This window comes from Sipha flava, unplaced genomic scaffold, assembly GCF_003268045.1.
Source record: "Sipha flava isolate LNK unplaced genomic scaffold, YSA_version1 76_pilon_pilon, whole genome shotgun sequence".
NCBI lineage: Eukaryota > Metazoa > Arthropoda > Insecta > Hemiptera > Aphididae > Sipha > Sipha flava.
The window spans coordinates 3692021-3711166 of NW_020273616.1; the positions used below are offsets into that span (position 1 = coordinate 3692021).

Consider the following 19146-nt stretch of genomic DNA (forward strand, 5'->3'; position numbering starts at 1 on the left):
AATACATATGAAGAGTAATCGGATGGAGGATGAATTATAACTGCCACGCAACTAAAAAAGGAAAAACCGATAACTCTTATCGTTATAAAAGCGTTCAATAATTGATTTTTCTTTTTATCGTTTCACATGTCTATTAAATTATATTTTCATTTATCCCTTTATTTATTATAAAGCATTTTCTATTAATTTCTTAACAATAATAACATCGACATAATTATAATAACAACGATATAAAATATTAATTAGTATGTGCTTATAATGTTGATGGTCCGCAAGGATTTTCTCGATTCTCAATATGTGAGTGCCCAGAAAACCAAAGTTGATGACACTTGGCAATTCATAACATTATATACTATCAGTAGGTAGTAAAATCGTGCCCGACTATTGGTCGTCCGGTCCGATCGTACCGCAGGGGCGGTGGAGACGCGCTGACCACTGGGGCCCCGGTGGTCTGTTTGTGCTTAGACTTCTTGAGGGCCGCACGGGATGACAGCTGAACGGTTTGGAGTAAGCTGACGATGAAGTCCGTCAGCGGTTGATCCGCTAAACTATCCGAACTCACCACCACCGGCCCGCCACTGTCTTGCGGACCACCCAGCCGGGTGGTAAGTTTATTTCCAGTACGACGGCCGTCAGTACCCGCGACCCCATAGTCCACGTAGTCGGCCGTCGGAACTTCGTTGTCGTCGTTCTTGAAAGATTTTGTCGGGGTCGGATCATCACTTCCGGCGGGGTCCTTACGCGGACGATAGTCGGGCATGAATCCGTCGGCGTACCGGTGTCGGTTGATCAACCGGTCGGGGTGGATTTCCACGTTTGGGTTGAACACTTGCAGAAACGGCTTCATCAGCATGTCCAAGCAACCGTTGCACCGGTGCTGTGTCCGAGAATAGAAAACACACACACACACACACACGCACACCGGTTTCAGGCATTATGTATTTAAAATATAGAAAAATATGAAATATGATTACAAGTAAAAGCTCATATTGGGAACATTATTGTGTAATATTAAGTACAAATATTTACAATCAGTTTCGATTACAAAAAATCATCATCGGGTATCAAAAATACATTCGTTTATAAGATCGTTATTAATTTTAGAGTTTGTGTTAACCATAAAATAATTTTATTTTTATTTTTTGTCGTGTATCAAACTACATATATACATATTTATACTGTATGGCTTTTTATTCGCACTGAACGTTTATGTGAATAGTTACGGATAAAAGTTAAACGAACAACACAGTTCCGAATCAATATGGAAAATAAATCACAATATAAAGCGTTCGGAGAGGAAGAAAAGTATATCAATACCTGAAGTTGAATAATTATTTGCTCTCGAGTGAAAAAAATAACGAAATTCCGCGAGAACGGTAGCGTAACTAAGAAAGTATATTGGTTGAAAAAAGGAAAAAGCAAATAAAAATTTATACTTTGTAGCATTTCCTCCGGGATGGGGTGAAAGCGAATCGTGAATATTATTGTCATGTCGAATGCACGAGAGGAAGTATACCGTGAAAAATATTAGTACACACCTCATGCGACATAATAGTATATGTGTGCTCGGAACACTGTTGTATTCTGGTACAAACAGAGCAGATACAGAACGATTACAAGAGTACAAATCAAGGAGGAACGTAAAAAAAAAAAAAAACGTTCTAACATTTTAAATCATCGATATCGTTGTACAATAAATGTTTTTAAGTATTTTAGTTGACCCAATATTCTATTCGAGACACAATCGAATTATCACGACTCGGCTACTGGTATACTCGTAAGTGATCGCTATGTAATGACTTATGGTACGATTGAAACTATAACTTGTAAACCAATGAAATTAATGAAATGCAATGGTTCTGGTTAAAATGTACCTATTTTTGTACCTACGATTGTCACTCTTAAATATTTTATTAAACTTTGTACATTATTGGATGTGAATGCGTCAATTTTTCATATGAAACGGAGTTAAAAATATACACGTTCAAAACCGATTCATCGCATTTCCCTATTGTAGATGTAGACCGGGGTTTCAAACATATTGCACGCTCCACAGTATGCAAATACGTGTTAAAATTTAAACAATACGGCAGTTTATGTATTGTACAGTAACTAGATCTTTGTTTTTTATTTTTTTATTACAACTATTGTATTTTAAACGAACAAACAATAAAAATGTGTCGGTATGTGAACAATTTTTCGTATCATATTACTCGATAGAAACCGGTAAACCATTTTGCCTAGTTATTCGTATATTGTAGCCACTTACCACTATTCCAAACGTGAAAAATGATTGTTATTTGATATCCCTTAGCCCATCTCGTATGTTATAAGTTAGCATGTTTAAATATTTAGTTACACCGAGGTTAATTCGAAAAATTATGTTTTACTTGGTTGTTAAATAAAAATCTGTAGGGCATAATACTGTTACGAACGCATCAAAACTCAATACATTATACAGACGGTTAATTAGATAGAATTGGTCGAAACTTAATAAATGTTATAAAAACGATGTATTATCCTTAAATGTACTCACAGGCAAACGTGAAATCATCAGGGCGTAGAGTGGAAAAACTATGAATATTCTCATAGTTATTCACATGTCACAACTATGATCCAATAGGGTACTCAAGCGTCAACTATTCATAAGCATAATAAGTCCATGGCCCACCTGACATTAACATCTTTTAAACTTCGAAAATAAAAATTTGTTTATAAAATACTCATAGATACGACCGCGTTCTGTTATCGAAAGCGCAAGTATGTCATTAACCTTTGTTGAAATTTCCTTGTTTTGGATACTTTAATTTTGTTACATAAGCAAACACTAATTAAAACGATGTGGTATACAGTTTACTTATGGTTGTACACAAGTAAACACATTTTTTATATATTGTAAACAGATTTTATTACAAAATAATTCAAATTTATTTACAAGTTACAATATTATATTAGTTTTCACTACTAAATGTAATACTGTATAATATATGTACATTGAAATCCATTTATTCTTTTACTTAAAGTAGGATAATAATCGGAAAAGGAATAATGGAAACTATGAATTAACTTAGTAGGTTTCAAGGATTTAGGCATCAAACGAGTTCTAAATGGATAAAAATAATATACATTCATCGTTAGAGTAAAAAATTAATTAAGTAAATATCTTTAAGCTGTTATCTTAAAAAATTATTATATGTTAAATCTGCATTGCACTTGAGTGCCTATTGTTAATTTTTCAACCTTAAGAAACTTGAATAATTTTTTTATCATTTCAGAAACAGAAATGTATGTTTATAGAATTTTTATTGGGATTTATTATTGTTTCAGTCCAATTTAGAGAGAGTAAGTATTTTACGTTTGTATTATACGCCATTTAAACTTCATTGTAATGCACCGTAATAAGTAGGGCTAGGATTTATATGCATTTGTATATTTTTTTTGCAACTTCTGATTACTTATTTTGTAAGTAATGTCCGCGAATTAGCTCTAAATGGGGTAAATGGTGGTATTTTTATTTGTCATATTTTTGCATATTTTGGACAAAATACATATTTTTGCATATTTTGAACAAAATGAATATTTTTATACATTTCGACTGTAAAAACACAAAAATTGTATGTTTTATAGTATATTTCATTACAATTCATTTTATGGCAGTACAAAAATACCCAAATGTAATTTTATCTTAAAATTTCGAGAATTATTTCCAGAATTACCTTTACCTCCACAGCCAATACATACCCGATGGGGAACTTGGCTAGAAGCCACATCATATTATGCTAATAATTTTAATTCCATAAAATCGGTGCTTTTGTCTTTAGACGAAAATACTGCAAAATCCATAAAGAATGCTATAGCTTTATTTGAAAATAGAACTATACAAAATGATTTAGCTTATATAAAAAGTAACTTTGGCTTTATCACTCAATCTATTTTGAAATTAGAAAATGCATCACTTTTACTCGATGAGAATTTGGAAATCGTTGAAAACACCAAATCTAAACTTGGCCAAAACAAAGGACCGATCGCTGAAAAAATCGACAAAAAATATAAAAAAGTGTTAGAAAAAAATATCGGGCTAAAAGCTTTGTCTACGATACGTAATATTTTAAATGGCAACAATGTAGATGAAGATTTTCCAAATCTATCTCTTGGGGAAGTTACAAAATTTAGATATGCAAAAATAACGTCGTGTGATGTCGAACGGAATTTTAGCAAATATAAAAAAGTACTAAGGTCAAACAGAAGATCGTTCATTTTTGAAAATTTAAAACATCATGTAATTGTTTCATGTAATTCATTCGAGTAGCTTTATTAATTTTATATCAATTAATATTTTAGAGAACTTAAGATTTTAGAATTTTTTAAATGTTTTTATAATTAAGTGTTTAACATATTTATTTTTATTAATCGGTATTTTAAAAAATGTATAGAAAATGTGGTTTTAAATGTAATTCACTCGAGTAGCTTTACCAATTTTACATCAATATTTTAGAGATTTTAAGGTTTTAGAATTTTTTAAATGTTTTTATAATTAAGTGTTTAACATATTTATTTTTATTAATTGGTATTTAAAAAAAATGTATAGAAAATGTGGTTTTAAATGTAATTCACTCGAGTAGCTTTATCAATTTTACATCAATATTTTAGAGATTTTAAGGTTTCAGAATTTTTTAAATGTTTTTATATTTAAATGTTTAATATATTTATTTTTATTAATTGGTATTTACAAAAAATTTATAGAAAACGTGTTTTTTAAATAATATTTATTTGGTTTATTTAAGCATATTTTTATTGCATATTTTTGCATATTTTCAATAAGCGTATTTAATCATTTTTTATTGCATATAAATCCTAGCCCTAGTAATAAGTTTTACATTGTTTTCAGATTCTGATTTTAAAATTAAATTAAGAGTCACATAGGAGTTGTTATAACGTATTTATAATTTCTGATGTAGTTTTATCGATATTTTTATTTTTGGGTTTCATTCCAGTTCGTACTGAATTTTTAAACATTACTTTGATTAGTGACCATTATTTTTATATAATTTAAATTGGTTCCTAACTACCACTGTAAGTTTTGTAATCTCGTTGATATTCTTTATAAAATCATCACCAATCGTTTGATTTATTCTGGTAAAATCGTTTGTTATACATTTTTTATTGCTCAGAATTGATTATGATTTCGGTTTGATTATTACTGTATTATTATTGATTATTACACGTTATCTTTATATATTACTGAGCTTGATAACCCTACGTGGCACTCTTTTAAGTTACAAGAGTCAATAAGCTTAAAATTGTTTTTATTAGTGCTTAACCTGTTAAAAATATTTTAACATTACAAAATATTTGAGGTTCATTTTCTACTGAGGTATAGTATACCTAAAATATATGAGAGTTGTATAAAAAGTGCATTGGTATTAGAACATAATACAGCTTTGATATACTGTAATTAATGAATATAACGTTATGTACCTGCATAGGCGTGCGCAAACCTGTATTTCAAGGAATGTTTTCAAATAATTTTGAGCCTTATCTTAACAAAACTTGTAGGTTTAAATAATAAAATAAACATAACTTTAATGTTTTATTTAATATTGTGGTATATTCGTCCCATATTAGTCCCAATGAATATGTCTTCCTTGAATTTCGTATATTTTTCTTAGAAAGCTTCAATTATTTATGATTTGTACTTTTATAGTTAATTATAACTGTGATATAATCACAAGAAATTTTTGTACGAAAATTTAGAAAATTTAGTTTTATTATTATTATTACAAAACATAATTTATTTTTAACAAATATTTTAGAAAACAAATTACATTTAATTTATGCAACATCAGGGCCCTTTACTATTAGAATTAAATTGTAGGAATCCATTTACACCAGTGGTTCTGAAACTGTAGTACCACTAATGGTACGCGAAAGACTACATGGAGGTACGCGAAAGGCCGGATAGTGGTAGAAAAGAAATTAAAAATTCAATATTTAACTCACATATTAATTTAAAAATACTAATAAATTTGTATTAATAAATAAATAATAATCTAATTTTAGTATTTTACTGACTTTTTATTTAAAATAAATGTATTTAACTATGTGAAGTTTGTTTGGTTCTATTTTTAATCATTAATGATACGTGACTGATTGATAATATACTCAAGTGGTACGCGAAAAAAAATTGAGAACCACTGGTTTACACCATTTCAAAGGGTGCCCGGGCTCACCCGGCACCTTACATGCGCATGCCTATATAATGACATGACATCATATAATATGTATCTTTTCTTTTTCTTTTGAATCGACAGTGTGGAGGGTAGTGCTTCCGTAATGTTGTCTCAAAAATATATAATATGTATCTAAGTATATGTATTGCTTAAATTAATAAATCGATTGAATTATTGTGAAATTACCAGGAATAGAATTAAAAAAAATTATAATACTGTAATGTAAGTTTATATTAAATATTTTTACATCTATCCCTCTTATGTATATTTATATATTAAAATCCATTGAATAATACGTTTTAGATAGCGATTTAGTAGTAAATCTTAAAGTTAATTTCTAACTTAATATACTAAACATGAACTATATATATTAACTACACTACAGTCACACAATGTATTTTTGCCATTTTTCAGATTAAAATAATATTTTATATAAAGTTTAACATAATGTAATAACAGTATATGATAATGCTTCTTTGTGGTTTTTATGATGCTCGTAAGTTTTCTCCACAATTTTTCGTTAAGTTGTACGTATGTATGCAGTACCTATAGATCATCAAGTTTGGAAAAAAATTTGGTCTTGGTACCTTCTCTTAGTTCATGGCAGAATCGTTATTTATTATTTCATATTCGTCGAATATGTCATCCATTGTCCCATTAGTTATCGATATATCGGTTTTGTTGTTTAATAATAATGTTTTTTCTATTATACCTTTGGAATTTAAAAACACTTTTAGATTAATATCATTTTCTACCAATAATATCAACTCGTTACGGCTTTCACACGGTTTGTAAGGGTTATTTGGTGGATTCAAGGTAATATTACTTACACTGTAGTTTAATGTTGTTGATTTTACATCGCTTGAGTTGTTTTCATCTTTCGTCTCTGGAGACAGAATTACTTCATGAACTTCTCCCAACATTGGAGAGTCTGTGCAATTAATTTTATCATCAGGTATTATTGTGGTAAGATGATCTTTAATTGGTTTACCATCTGTAGTACTGTTTAATGCACCTATAGACTGGGTGGTAAATTCAGTACAGTTTTCGGTTCCGTTTTTTAGAGATTCTGTTCTTATAGTTGACACATATTTAGGAGTACTACTATTAAATATTCGGGAAGTATTTTGGGAACAATTTTCGGTCTTCTGAATTTCTGTTGTTTCAATACTTGTCGTTGCAAATTTATTTTCATCATTTTCTTTTTTATATTCTAGATAGTGGGTTTTACTTTGATTACCCAAAAATATCAGAAAACTCAGATTTATCGTTAGGTTTTTTATATTTGATGATGAACTATGATTTACTCTCGGTGTATCGCATTTTACCTTAAAAAATAAAAAAAATCATCATTATAATACACATAATGCAAATTTGTAAAATGCTATATGTAAATAAAAGAAGTTAATTAAATACAATTAACACTGCATGGATGAATGCATGATATCTGTCTGAATTAAATATTAAACTATGATGATTTGCAAAATTTAAATATTTATATAATTCGTTTAGAATTAAATCAAGAACTTGTAATTTGAAATACTTATCTGAATGAGGTTAAAAAGTATGTGAGTTTAAGTAGCAGGTACTCAGAAAAATTTATGATGTTCGAGGATTAATATATGTACACCTTACCATAATAAAATATTTGTATTTTTTATGCTTGATTGACTTTTTAAATGTGAAAAAATACAAATTTTTTTTATAAATTATTCTACTTCTATGCATTAAAGGAAATAAACAAATTGTGTTCCGTGTTGGAGTTAATATTATAGAAATAATGTTTATATCAAATTTACTTTATTGCTATAAAAATATTTATGAATATCATATTAGCTTATACTTTAATATTAATAAGACGGTAGGTAAGTGCTTTGTGTTTTAATAAACAAAAATTCAATTTTATCGGTATAAATTATTTTTTCATAGATAATGTTCTAAATTGAAATTCGTAGAAAAATTTTATTTTTTTAAATAATTAATAGATTAATTTTACTAATAATATTAATTTAAAAAATGCCTTTCACGTTTATCATTTTAGATTTTGAGTAAAATGGACAATATATTGGTTTTATCATTAGATAGTTATATATTTTTGAATATGTACGCTATTTTGACCGACAGGAGTGCTTTGATTTTTCACCAAATAAAAATTAAAAAATGAACAATGTTATCTTGTTAGTACTTTGAATGTCATATTACGAATTTCCCAAATATTTTCTGAATAATTGCGACAAACTGACGAAAATTTATAAAAATTTACGGTATATCAGATGTACAATAAAATTAAATTTTTCCTTTTTATCATAACTCAAAGAATAATTATAAAGACATAATATTTTTACTATATGCTTATATCGTTTTTTATAAAATGTATAATTTTTCGATTTATATTTTTTAAGTTAGTTATACAACATTGAAATTATCATGTTTTCTTAGTTCTTTTTTCAAAATTGATGGTTTAATATTTTTGGTTTACAAAAAGTCTTGAATATATAATATAAAGCTCCTTAAATATATCTCGTATTACCATAAAAAAATTCTGCCCTTAATTAACTTTATTAAAATAATTTTGTTTTATAAAATGAACGAGTTAATAAATTTTATTTTTTTACCTGTTTCATAACGGAAAACATTAAACTCACAATTAATACGAACCAAAAAATTATAACTTTGTAATACATCATAATATAAACTCAATGATTTTGGAAACCGTTAGTAAATTCGCGTTTAAACACTATAAATACTTCATAAACACGAAAATATGATGCACAACAATTGTTAACAGAATTATATCTTTTATATACGCAACGGTCATGAGTTTTGAAGTTAACAAAAAATAGCTCACAATGGTGATAGGGAAAACAAAACCTAATTTGTAAAAGGTAAATCGTTTAAACGTGACCAAATAATGCGTTTTAATAATACGATAGTTTGTTATTAATGTTATTATAGGATTTTATATGGCAGGTTTTCTTTTTATATACATGTTTTCTTATTATTAAGTCATAATAAATAGTTTTAAGGTTAAGATATCACATGTCTTTATATATATAATATTTCTATACTAGTTTACAAAGTAATACAAATTATGACTTCAGTCTTATCTACTCATACGAAAACCATATATTGAGACTTAATAAAAATAATAATAATATATACTGACTTAATGTAAATTATTAAGTAACTGAATATTTATTTTATATTTAAAAAATGGAAATTTAACTAAAGATGTTTGTTTGAGTTTAGGTGCATGTTTTCTATAAAATGAGTTACAGCGACGTCTGAGTACCATACTGTCTTATAGTTTTAAAAAGTTTTATATTTTTGGAAAAATGAAATAATATTCGAAACATTTTCAAGTACAATTATATGAGTTTTATCGAAAACATAATATAGTGAGCGCCTTAAAATATATTTGGAATAGGTATAATAGTTTCTCGAGGTTTACCTTTCATTCTATTATTCGTACTGTGTATGTTTTATTTAATTAATGATAATTATTTATACTTGGTCATACATTTGCTAAGAAAATATTTATCTTACAATAACCGCATGTAATACATATTTTTGGATTTCACACATATCTCATTTAATAAAACTGACTCATCGAGTTAAACGATTAATTATGTATGACCGATTTAGTTATTTCTATTTATTTGTTTTTGTTTGGTTTGATTTTCAAATAGCTGTAATTTCATCATAATATAGCCATTTGTATTCATTTTACCATAAGAAATACACGATTGTAGTTAAACGTCAAATAAATCGGAAATGCAATCAATCGTTACGAATCAAAACCTATGACCGCATCAATTTCCTAAATAACTATTTCTACAAGGATATTTAACATTTTTAATTTCATATTTTAATAAAACGGATTTTGAAATGTTCGTTAATCAATTTTCAATCACATTTTAAGATTATTTAACACACCAACCGATCATTTGTCACACGAAAAATATCGAAGGGTTTTTTATCTACCGAAAATCAGTTTGAAATATCGGAAATTTTCGTTGACAATTTAGGTGAGTACGTATATTAACCGTTATGTACCTCATCTAACCGTAATCGTATTCATTTAAAAGCCCGTATACGACGGTCGCTACGTTGCACCGTAGGTACGAGGGTATTATATTTAAATTGAATTTAATCGCATTTCCTGTACTTCAAGCTTGCGATGTGTCTACTGCCGGGTCCGCTGTGCGTTCGTATATCATGTGATGATGTTACACCATGTCCGTGACCACTTACAATCAATAGAGCCAGTGCCTACATGACGTTCATTGATCCGTGGACCCTCGCGGTTACGGAGCGCACAATGAATATACGTCCGCGGACATAATCGGACGATTAGATGTTTTGCTGGTTTCAAACGGTTTCCTGTTCATTCATAATTTTTGCATAATTCGCATTGTTCGCCCGGGTCGTATACATATATTTTGGTATACTCCTGAACACCACGCACCGTAACAATGTGTTCGTACAACAACAAACGCATACAGCAGTATAATGCAATATGCTCGCGGTGTGGCGTGTTCCGCGCGGCGACGTGATGGTAAACGAACAAATGGGTGCAAATAATAATAATTAATTGATTATAATAACGTTACAGCCATTACGTAATATACGACAAACAACGATTTGCAATTTTTAAACGTAATAAAACGGAAAAAATAAAATACTACAAAACTAAACAACATAAATCTGAAAATACAGGTTATGATTAAATAACGCATAACGTTTAACAATAAACAAAGTTATATATGTATACATACATATAATATTTATAATATAGTCGGTAATTTATTTTCTTAATAATACTTTAGACCCTGATCCCCACCCCATAGTAACACAGCAAGTGACGCCAAATTGCGCAATAGACTTTAAAGTTTTTTCGTTGTGTTTGTATTTAAATATTGTTCCTCGTTTGGTAATTGACATTTAATGGACTTAATGTTCTAATCATTTTATTTTACCGGGTATAAGTGCATTTTTTTATTTTTCTAACCGTTGTCATCGTGGTTAGAACAAATTCCAGTCCGTGATGAGAATGTTTTTTAAATACAATGTCAATACGAATTAAATTTATAAGGAAAACTTACAAAACGTTATAATTTCAAATAACGATAAACGCAAAATCCTAGTTAAAAACGTTTCAACTGTATATAACGTAAATATTTCTATCAAATTCGAAAACCCTGGAGCGAACGACCTGCGATGCACACCTTTAACGGTATACGATCATTATTGTGAGTTTTGGATCGCTTTTTGTTGCGAGAAATCGGGAGCTGATATGTGAAGTTGATATTACTGATGATAGATGACGGGATCGGAAGGGACACACGCATATAACGTCTATTTATCGCGCTGTACAACGTGCACGTTTTGCGCTTCCGTATTGTAAACACATGGGTTCATTTGCATGCGATCTGTTCGTGTGCAATTGCCCATCGCAATGTTCGTCCGTACAACGAAGACAGTTACGAATTTTAAAGGCAATACGGTGCTGCGGTGAAATGTACGAAATCGCGCGATACGACAAAATTCATCGACGGTCTCGTTGCGCCGTACGCTATTACTAGGTACGTTATTCGAGAAAACCAAATAAATAAAAATTAAAGCTGAACCAAATAATAGTTGATAATAGTTGTGCATGGGTACCGATCCGATGAAATAATAAGGAAAGGGTGCTTGAGTATTCAATGGCTTCACTCATTATGTCCTTTAGTTAATAGAAAACAAATGTTGGGAGCCTTTAACCTCAAAACAATAATATAATTCATTTTGGATACACTAAGCCTTCCCAAGCCCCCGTCCTTCCAGTCTCCGTCTATTCAGTTGCGTTCATGTTTACAACACAATTAGCTTAAATCTAAAATAATGTTATAACAGTTTGTTCAATATTTTTTTGGAGAACTTCTTTCTCAATAAACATTATTTGTACAAACGTATAACCCGTATAGGTTATCTATGAATTCCACTACTCAATATCCCAATTTTAATTGACGAACCAACACAAGACCCTGGTCTTTACCACTAGTACGGCATTTTAATTAACTGTTTGATTAACAGATAGTATGTTAATTTTTTTTATCTTTTTAATTTTATGGATATTTTCCTAAAAAATAAATAGTGATGTAGCTGAATTTAAGGAACTGCTGATTAATCAAGTTTTTATCTGTTATATTTTATTTATTTAGTCCTTTATAGAATAAAAGTGCTTCCGGTTCTGAAATAATATGGTTTGAACCAGAATAAGCTGATAAAATCGATTTTATTTCTCTAAAAAAAGTTTTTGAGATTGAAAAATAATATTGAACAAAATTACATACTACTCTCATACAGATTGAAATTAGAACAGATATTGTTTCAAGTACATTAAAATTACATTTTTAAATAATACTTAAACATTTTGAAAAATCATAAAAATAATTATATTGTTGGAATATTACTACTAACATTTTTTAAAAGGTGAAACTATACTAACATCACTTATCAGCATATTTCAAATGCAATGATTGATTTATTCAAATTAAAATAATAATACATAACAGTATTTTTATATCAATGAAAGCCAAGCCTAAACTTAAGTTAAAATAATCTTTTTTTCTAACTGAAAATTTAAAAAAATGTTTAATTCTATTATGTCGATGAATAAAAATAAAAAATAAAATAACTTTTTATAAAAATTTATTTATTTTTCTACTGGTATAATGGAGGCAAATGCAAATATATATTTTGATACCTAAGTGCATGATAGACATTTATTTATTTAATATTAATAATTTATATTACAATCTAATCCGGAATTTGATATGATACTTATATACTATTATTATTGTAAGATGTTTACGTAAATATGTATTTTTTAACTATTATTTATTTAGGTTAATATGTTACATAATAAAAACAATATATTTGTTGAATTGCTTGAAATTATGTATATATTATACGATAACATATAAATTAAATATTATATTTACATTAAAACATAAATATTTAAAAATATTAGTGTATTATGAATAATGTGCTCATAGGAATGATGTGTAAGATGAAAAGTCATTTTCAAGGTTTCATTTCAGCCATAATTCTATATTGCAGTAACAATTATAATTTTGTTATCTTAAGGTTTACAAATGATCGATGTTTAATAGAAATTAATAACTCCGTGTAACCTTAGTGTTACTAAACATAGTAATTGTCGTAAATAATAGTATTTAAAAAAAAATATTATAAAACTGAGATATTTCTGTTACATAATTAAAATGAAAAATACTGAATTATAGGATTTGTATTCAATTTAAATAATAGTTTTAATTAAATTTAAAATATATTAAAAAAAAACCGATGTACTATGAATAAATGATAATATTTATTTTTTTATTTTTTTGCTAAATTGCTATTGATTTCATATTTTATACGAATTAAGAAAAAAATCAAATTTGTCTCATTATATACAAGAACTTTGAATACTCGTTTTGTTACCAAAAATAATATTGAAATTTACTTATCGATCTTGGTACAAATTGAATGGATTGATTAAGATTATACAATTAGGTGTTTTGGAACTTTTAAAATGGTGAGCACATGCACTAAAACTTTAACGGTTAACAAAATAGTGAAGCAATTTGAATTTTAATTGTATTATAAAGCATCAACTTGAAACACATTTTCATATTATCATACAATTAAGTATACATAAAAATTTATCATATTTAGTAATTTTAAAGACAAAATATCATAAATCTTGAAATCGAGAAAAATCATTCAACGGTTATGATGTTTTGTCAATGATTTCAATTTGTAATAACACGCCCCGATACAGCTTTGCATAATGAAGTCAGGTATTATTATTTTTATTAATATTATTATTATTACTAAATATCATCAGTAGTACACTTATGTAATAATTAATATACCTATTTCAATTTTAATGAAAATCGAACAAAGCATTGTTATAAATACCAAATTGTTAAACGGTATTTAGATATTTGATGTTGTTTATATTTGTCATAGTGTTATAGTTTTAAAAAATCATTAATTTCTTTCTTTTAAACTTTCAAAACTTTCAATGTATCAATAATTTATTGATCTTATAAATCAATCACTACACTTTAAATATTTAAATAGCTATAATATAATGAATAACTATTTTTTTTGGTATAATATCCCAATACTATTTTCATCTATAGACATTTAAAATTTACAGTATTTTAGCTTTTTTAATATGATATTTAGATATTATTGTATTAATTCGTTATAACATTTGTTTGATAAGTATTCATATTTTGAACTACTAGTGTGTAAAGAAACCCTTACACGATCACCAATACTGTTAGTATAATTACTGACAGTGCATTCTTCATATGGTCGTATAGATTATTGTTAATATTTGGTTTGCTTGGTATTCAACTGGTGAAGGTGCAAACTTCAATAAACAGCAGTTTCGATGTGTCTTTATTTATTAAAAAAATTATAAAATAATAAAAATAAACAAAAATAAAATGAATACTGATAGTACATCAGTACTCACATTACACGATCACTATTACTTTCAGTAATGTTGATTGTGTGAGAAAACCAACGTGTACTTAAATAAATTATACAAAACAGTAGACATAAGAAGTGGTTAAGATTAAATAGTAGAATGATAGGTTTGTGATATTTTTTGGATTTTTATCACTCTCAAAATTATTTATATAGAACTTCATAATTCTATTCAGAATTTAAAACAATATATATAAATTTAACGGTTATATAATTAAACAAGATTATTAATAAACATTTTTAAAATAACTCTAAACAGATATTATTAATAATTGTTAAATTTTAGCCAATAATAAAGTTGAATCATGTATTAAAACTTCATAGTTTTATTCAGAATTTAAAACAATATATATCAATTTAACGGTTATATAATTAACCTAGAATTATTTAATAAACATTTTTAAAATAACTCTAAACAGATATAAACAGATATTATTAATAATTGTTAAAATTTAGACAATAATAAAGTTGAATCTAATTATTCCAATTAAAAATTAACTAAATTACACTTCCCTTTAATAACAATAAAAGTTGTACTAAAAATATAAATAATCGTTAAAATTTAACAATTCTTCTGAGGAACAATAAAATACAAACGTTTCCTGTCTGCTATATTACTATAATATATTATAATATATTATTTCCCGCACCTTTATACACTTAATCAGAGAAATGATATCTACGTTCATACAAAAGTTCAACAACATTTATATGAATGAATATATGAAAATCAAATATAATACACGTGAATGGAAACATTTTATTGAATGGTATACGTATTAATATAAAAAAGATTGATATTTTATAAATAATAATTTATTTTGTATAGATATAAGTAAATTAATGAACGTTAATAACGTGTCTAATATTGCTAGTATTTTTTTTTATACTTCTAAAGAGGTTTCTACCTTAAGTTAATTCAGTGTAAATGTAATGAATATGTTATTGAGAATAACAAATTATAAAATAAAAATTTTTTAGTACGAAATATTACATATTATGTTCGGATCAAATTTTAAATGACATTTTTATGAAAATAAATTACAATTGGCAAAGTTAGTGTAATAGGTATATAATACAAATTACAACAGCGTGATTGAAAGATCATCTATTCAAGTACGGTTTGGAAAAGGTCGTCGGTAGTTATTATATACGAGTAGAAGGAATGGGAACAATAATTTCGTTTTGTAAGACAAACCAAGTGAAAACAAGTGCAGAGCGTTCATGATTACATTTTTTTCACATCATATCTCCATCAATTAAATTGTTATTTATTGTAAGTACATATATTCATGACAACAAAATAATTTATCAAACAACCACAGTTATTATTATTATTCTCATATGAATATATCAATACAATAAAACATAAAATCAAAATGGAATTGGCGAAAAATGTGTTATACAATGCAATTAAATGTGTTAGAAATACGATTTTTGCATAAACATGTTTAATTTAGTTATTCGTATAATTATTTAAATTATAAATCAGTTTACTGACCCACGCACTTCACAAGCATAATATTTAAACATAATTGTTCCATGCCACAAGTTTATATGATTATAAAATTATGTCAGCATACGACGATCACTCAAAAAAATTATTTAAACTATTACCTATTCACTAGAAAACGTTCCGTTGATAATTAAATTTATGCGTTTTGATGTGCTCGAAACAAACAATATACAATACCAATATAATGTGTAATACTAATGTAAATATATTAACTGAAGGCCAAAATATTACTGATATTTTAGTACTTCGCGTTAATAATTACAACCTTTAGACATCTAAATCAACTTGAAATCTTCTCGCGGGTGCTTTTTTATAATCCCCCTCCACAAGGTATTCACAATTCAGTTATACTGTTGTCTTTAATTCCTAACAACATGATTGTGACCATTGTATCACGCTTCTAAATTGTTATTATAACTACTTTGCTTAATTGTTACAATTAATATTATTACTGTTGTACAAGATCATAGGTTTAATTGATTTTACGGAAATTGATGCACATTGAATTATGGATATATCGCTACATGTACACGCATACCCATACAATGATATATTTACATGTAAATTAAAAGAATAAACATTCGTTAGTCAAGTATATTTAAGGAGATTACAATGGCTTTCTTTCTCTTTCTATCACACGCGCAATATATGAATTTGGACGTTTTATATTTTCAACGTAGGTACCGTTCGATCTATTAAGGTGATAAACATTTTGAAAACTGATTTGAATTCATTCGACGTACAGTCTTTTCTTTTTAAATCGACTTTCTCACGTTTTTTTAATTTTGTTCTTAACATACTCAAAAATTAATTTTTGTTAATTTTTATGTTTCAATTTGTATAATCCAATTTTGTGGAATTTTGGGAGAAAAAATCATAATAGTGGGAAAGTCGATCTAAAGAACACCTTAAGATAAATTTAAATTAGTTTTAAAATTTTTATTACATCAATAGATCGATCGGTACGTTGGAAATAGAAAACATCCAAATTCCTATATTGCGCGTGTGATAGAAAGAGAAAGAAAATCATGGCTTGCAATCCCCTTAAATATTAAAACTATAATCATACTCAAAATTAAAATATTTTAACAATATTTTTGATCGACGTTAAAATAGCTGCTTACACATTACGTCCCGTATAAAAAGGTATAAAAAGGTATAATACTAATTGCATCCCCATTACCTTTACAAACATTTTTCAATTTATCCATACTTTGCTTAAATTGCATTCACTTAAACAACCATAAAACTTCGATAGTTAATAAAGAACAATTTTTAAAACAAGCATTGGCAAATTTTAAATAAAAACAAACTATTAGATTAATTCATAAAAAAGTTGCCATATCTTTTAAATTTTTACCGACACCATAATATTTTTTACTACAGTTAATATTAAAAAATACATACATACAAAAATAATATATTTTTTCTAATTGGCAATACCATAATATTTTTATACAATTACAATTACAAATGCAATAATACGATAATAATATAAAAAGCAAAAACAATATTTTAACCTACCTTTAGTAGTAATTATTATGTAATTATTATTACAGATATTCCTAAGTATGTTTAAAAATGAGATAAGAAGGGAAATATTGTTTAGTTTTTAAAATATACGAAACGCAACTAGTATGACTCTCAAAATTATCCGGGATGCAATTCGGAAGGAATTGTTGCCATGGATGCAGTTCAAATGCAACCGTTAAAATCATGTGAATTGTTGAGTGAATATTTTGCAATGCATTTAACCAAATGCAATAACTATTATGGTATTCCCATATGGCCATCCACGGTCATCCAAAAATGCATCAATATTCAAAAATATATAATTTAATCTAAGATTTGTCATAAAATTATTAATATCGGCATAGTCATATAATTTAAAAAAAGTTCTTAACAAGTGATTTGTATTAATAAAATAATAATATAATAAAAAAATTATTCTAGTAACCAATATTATTCTTATTCTTATTAATGTGTCAAGTGGTTTAATAATATCATTTTATATCAGTAATGACCCATGATTTTAAACGACAAAATACGGTTGAAGCCAGGGAGTCAAAAAGTGGTTGAAATTGTTATAACGTAGAACAAATTAAAAATGTTTTCAGAAATTAAAAATAAAATCAGTTGCAAAGTAATTTTCTGGTCAAAAATAATAATTGTCAAGTCCAATACTTATTTAATCGACACTTATGATATAACTTATATACAATTGTCATATATAATGACATTGGTCATATTCATTTCAACATATTTTTAAATAGTAAATCTCTCTGTGGAGTAGTAATTTAGGATTTTAAGGTCTACGTATACCGAAATACATATCACCTCTAATTATTATTAAATAAAAGGTAAAAGTAATGTTTTAATAATAATATTCCTATATTAAGTATTATATTTTATACATTTATGATATTATGACATACGTATTTTGTAAGTTGAAATTCGAAAAAAATTGAAATAATTTATAAACACCTAAAATTAGTAATTTTTAATAATATTTTGACAAGAAGTTTTAAGTTATTATAACATAGAGGAACTTATTGACAAAAAAATAATCCAACAAATTTCGTTCAATTTAACTGTTTTTAAATTATCTATAGTCTTGAAATTATCAGAAAATGTTCCAACGAGCAGGAAATATATCAGATACATTTACTTGTAATATGAATTATATTATGCAGCACAAAGTTCATTAAAATACATATGTATATTATAATTTAGAAAGTGTTTTTGACGTAAATTGAATAACAATAAAAATAATGCATGTACAATTGGAAACAATTTCTTAATAATATGATGATGTAAACCTTTGCAAATTGACCTTATCCATCATCATAC

At 27.0% G+C, this 19146-nt stretch overlaps 2 protein-coding genes across 2 annotated transcripts; both read right to left on the minus strand.

Moving 5' to 3' along the window:
* Positions 1-257: 257 nt before the first annotated feature.
* On the minus strand, positions 258-2617 carry LOC112692806. Its single transcript, XM_025567598.1, has 2 exons — positions 2537-2617; positions 258-877 (listed from the first exon to the last, which is right to left on the minus strand). Exons 1-2 carry the CDS (start codon positions 2588-2590, stop codon positions 356-358), a joined length of 576 nt encoding a protein of 191 aa, XP_025423383.1. The 5' UTR covers positions 2591-2617; the 3' UTR covers positions 258-355.
* A 3990-nt stretch (positions 2618-6607) lies between these two features.
* LOC112692713 lies at positions 6608-9091 on the minus strand. Its single transcript, XM_025567465.1, has 2 exons — positions 8846-9091; positions 6608-7558 (listed from the first exon to the last, which is right to left on the minus strand). The coding sequence occupies exons 1-2, from the start codon at positions 8915-8917 to the stop codon at positions 6824-6826; spliced, it is 807 nt and encodes a 268-aa protein (XP_025423250.1). The 5' UTR covers positions 8918-9091; the 3' UTR covers positions 6608-6823.
* Between the last annotated feature and the right edge of the window lie 10055 nt (positions 9092-19146).

What these genes read in the sequence shown, in the direction of transcription:
- LOC112692806 (XM_025567598.1), bottom strand. Translation starts at nt 2,590, where the DNA reads ATGAGAATATTCATAGTTTTTCCACTCTACGCCCTGATGATTTCACGT. An exon ending in TGATGATTTCACGTTTGCCT is followed by an intron (nt 878 to 2,536) that starts GTGAGTACATTT and finishes TCTCGGACACAG; the next exon opens with CACCGGTGCAACGGTTGCTT.
- LOC112692713 (XM_025567465.1), bottom strand. Translation starts at nt 8,917, where the DNA reads ATGATGTATTACAAAGTTATAATTTTTTGGTTCGTATTAATTGTGAGT. An exon ending in TGTTTTCCGTTATGAAACAG is followed by an intron (nt 7,559 to 8,845) that starts GTAAAAAAATAA and finishes TTATTTTTTAAG; the next exon opens with GTAAAATGCGATACACCGAG.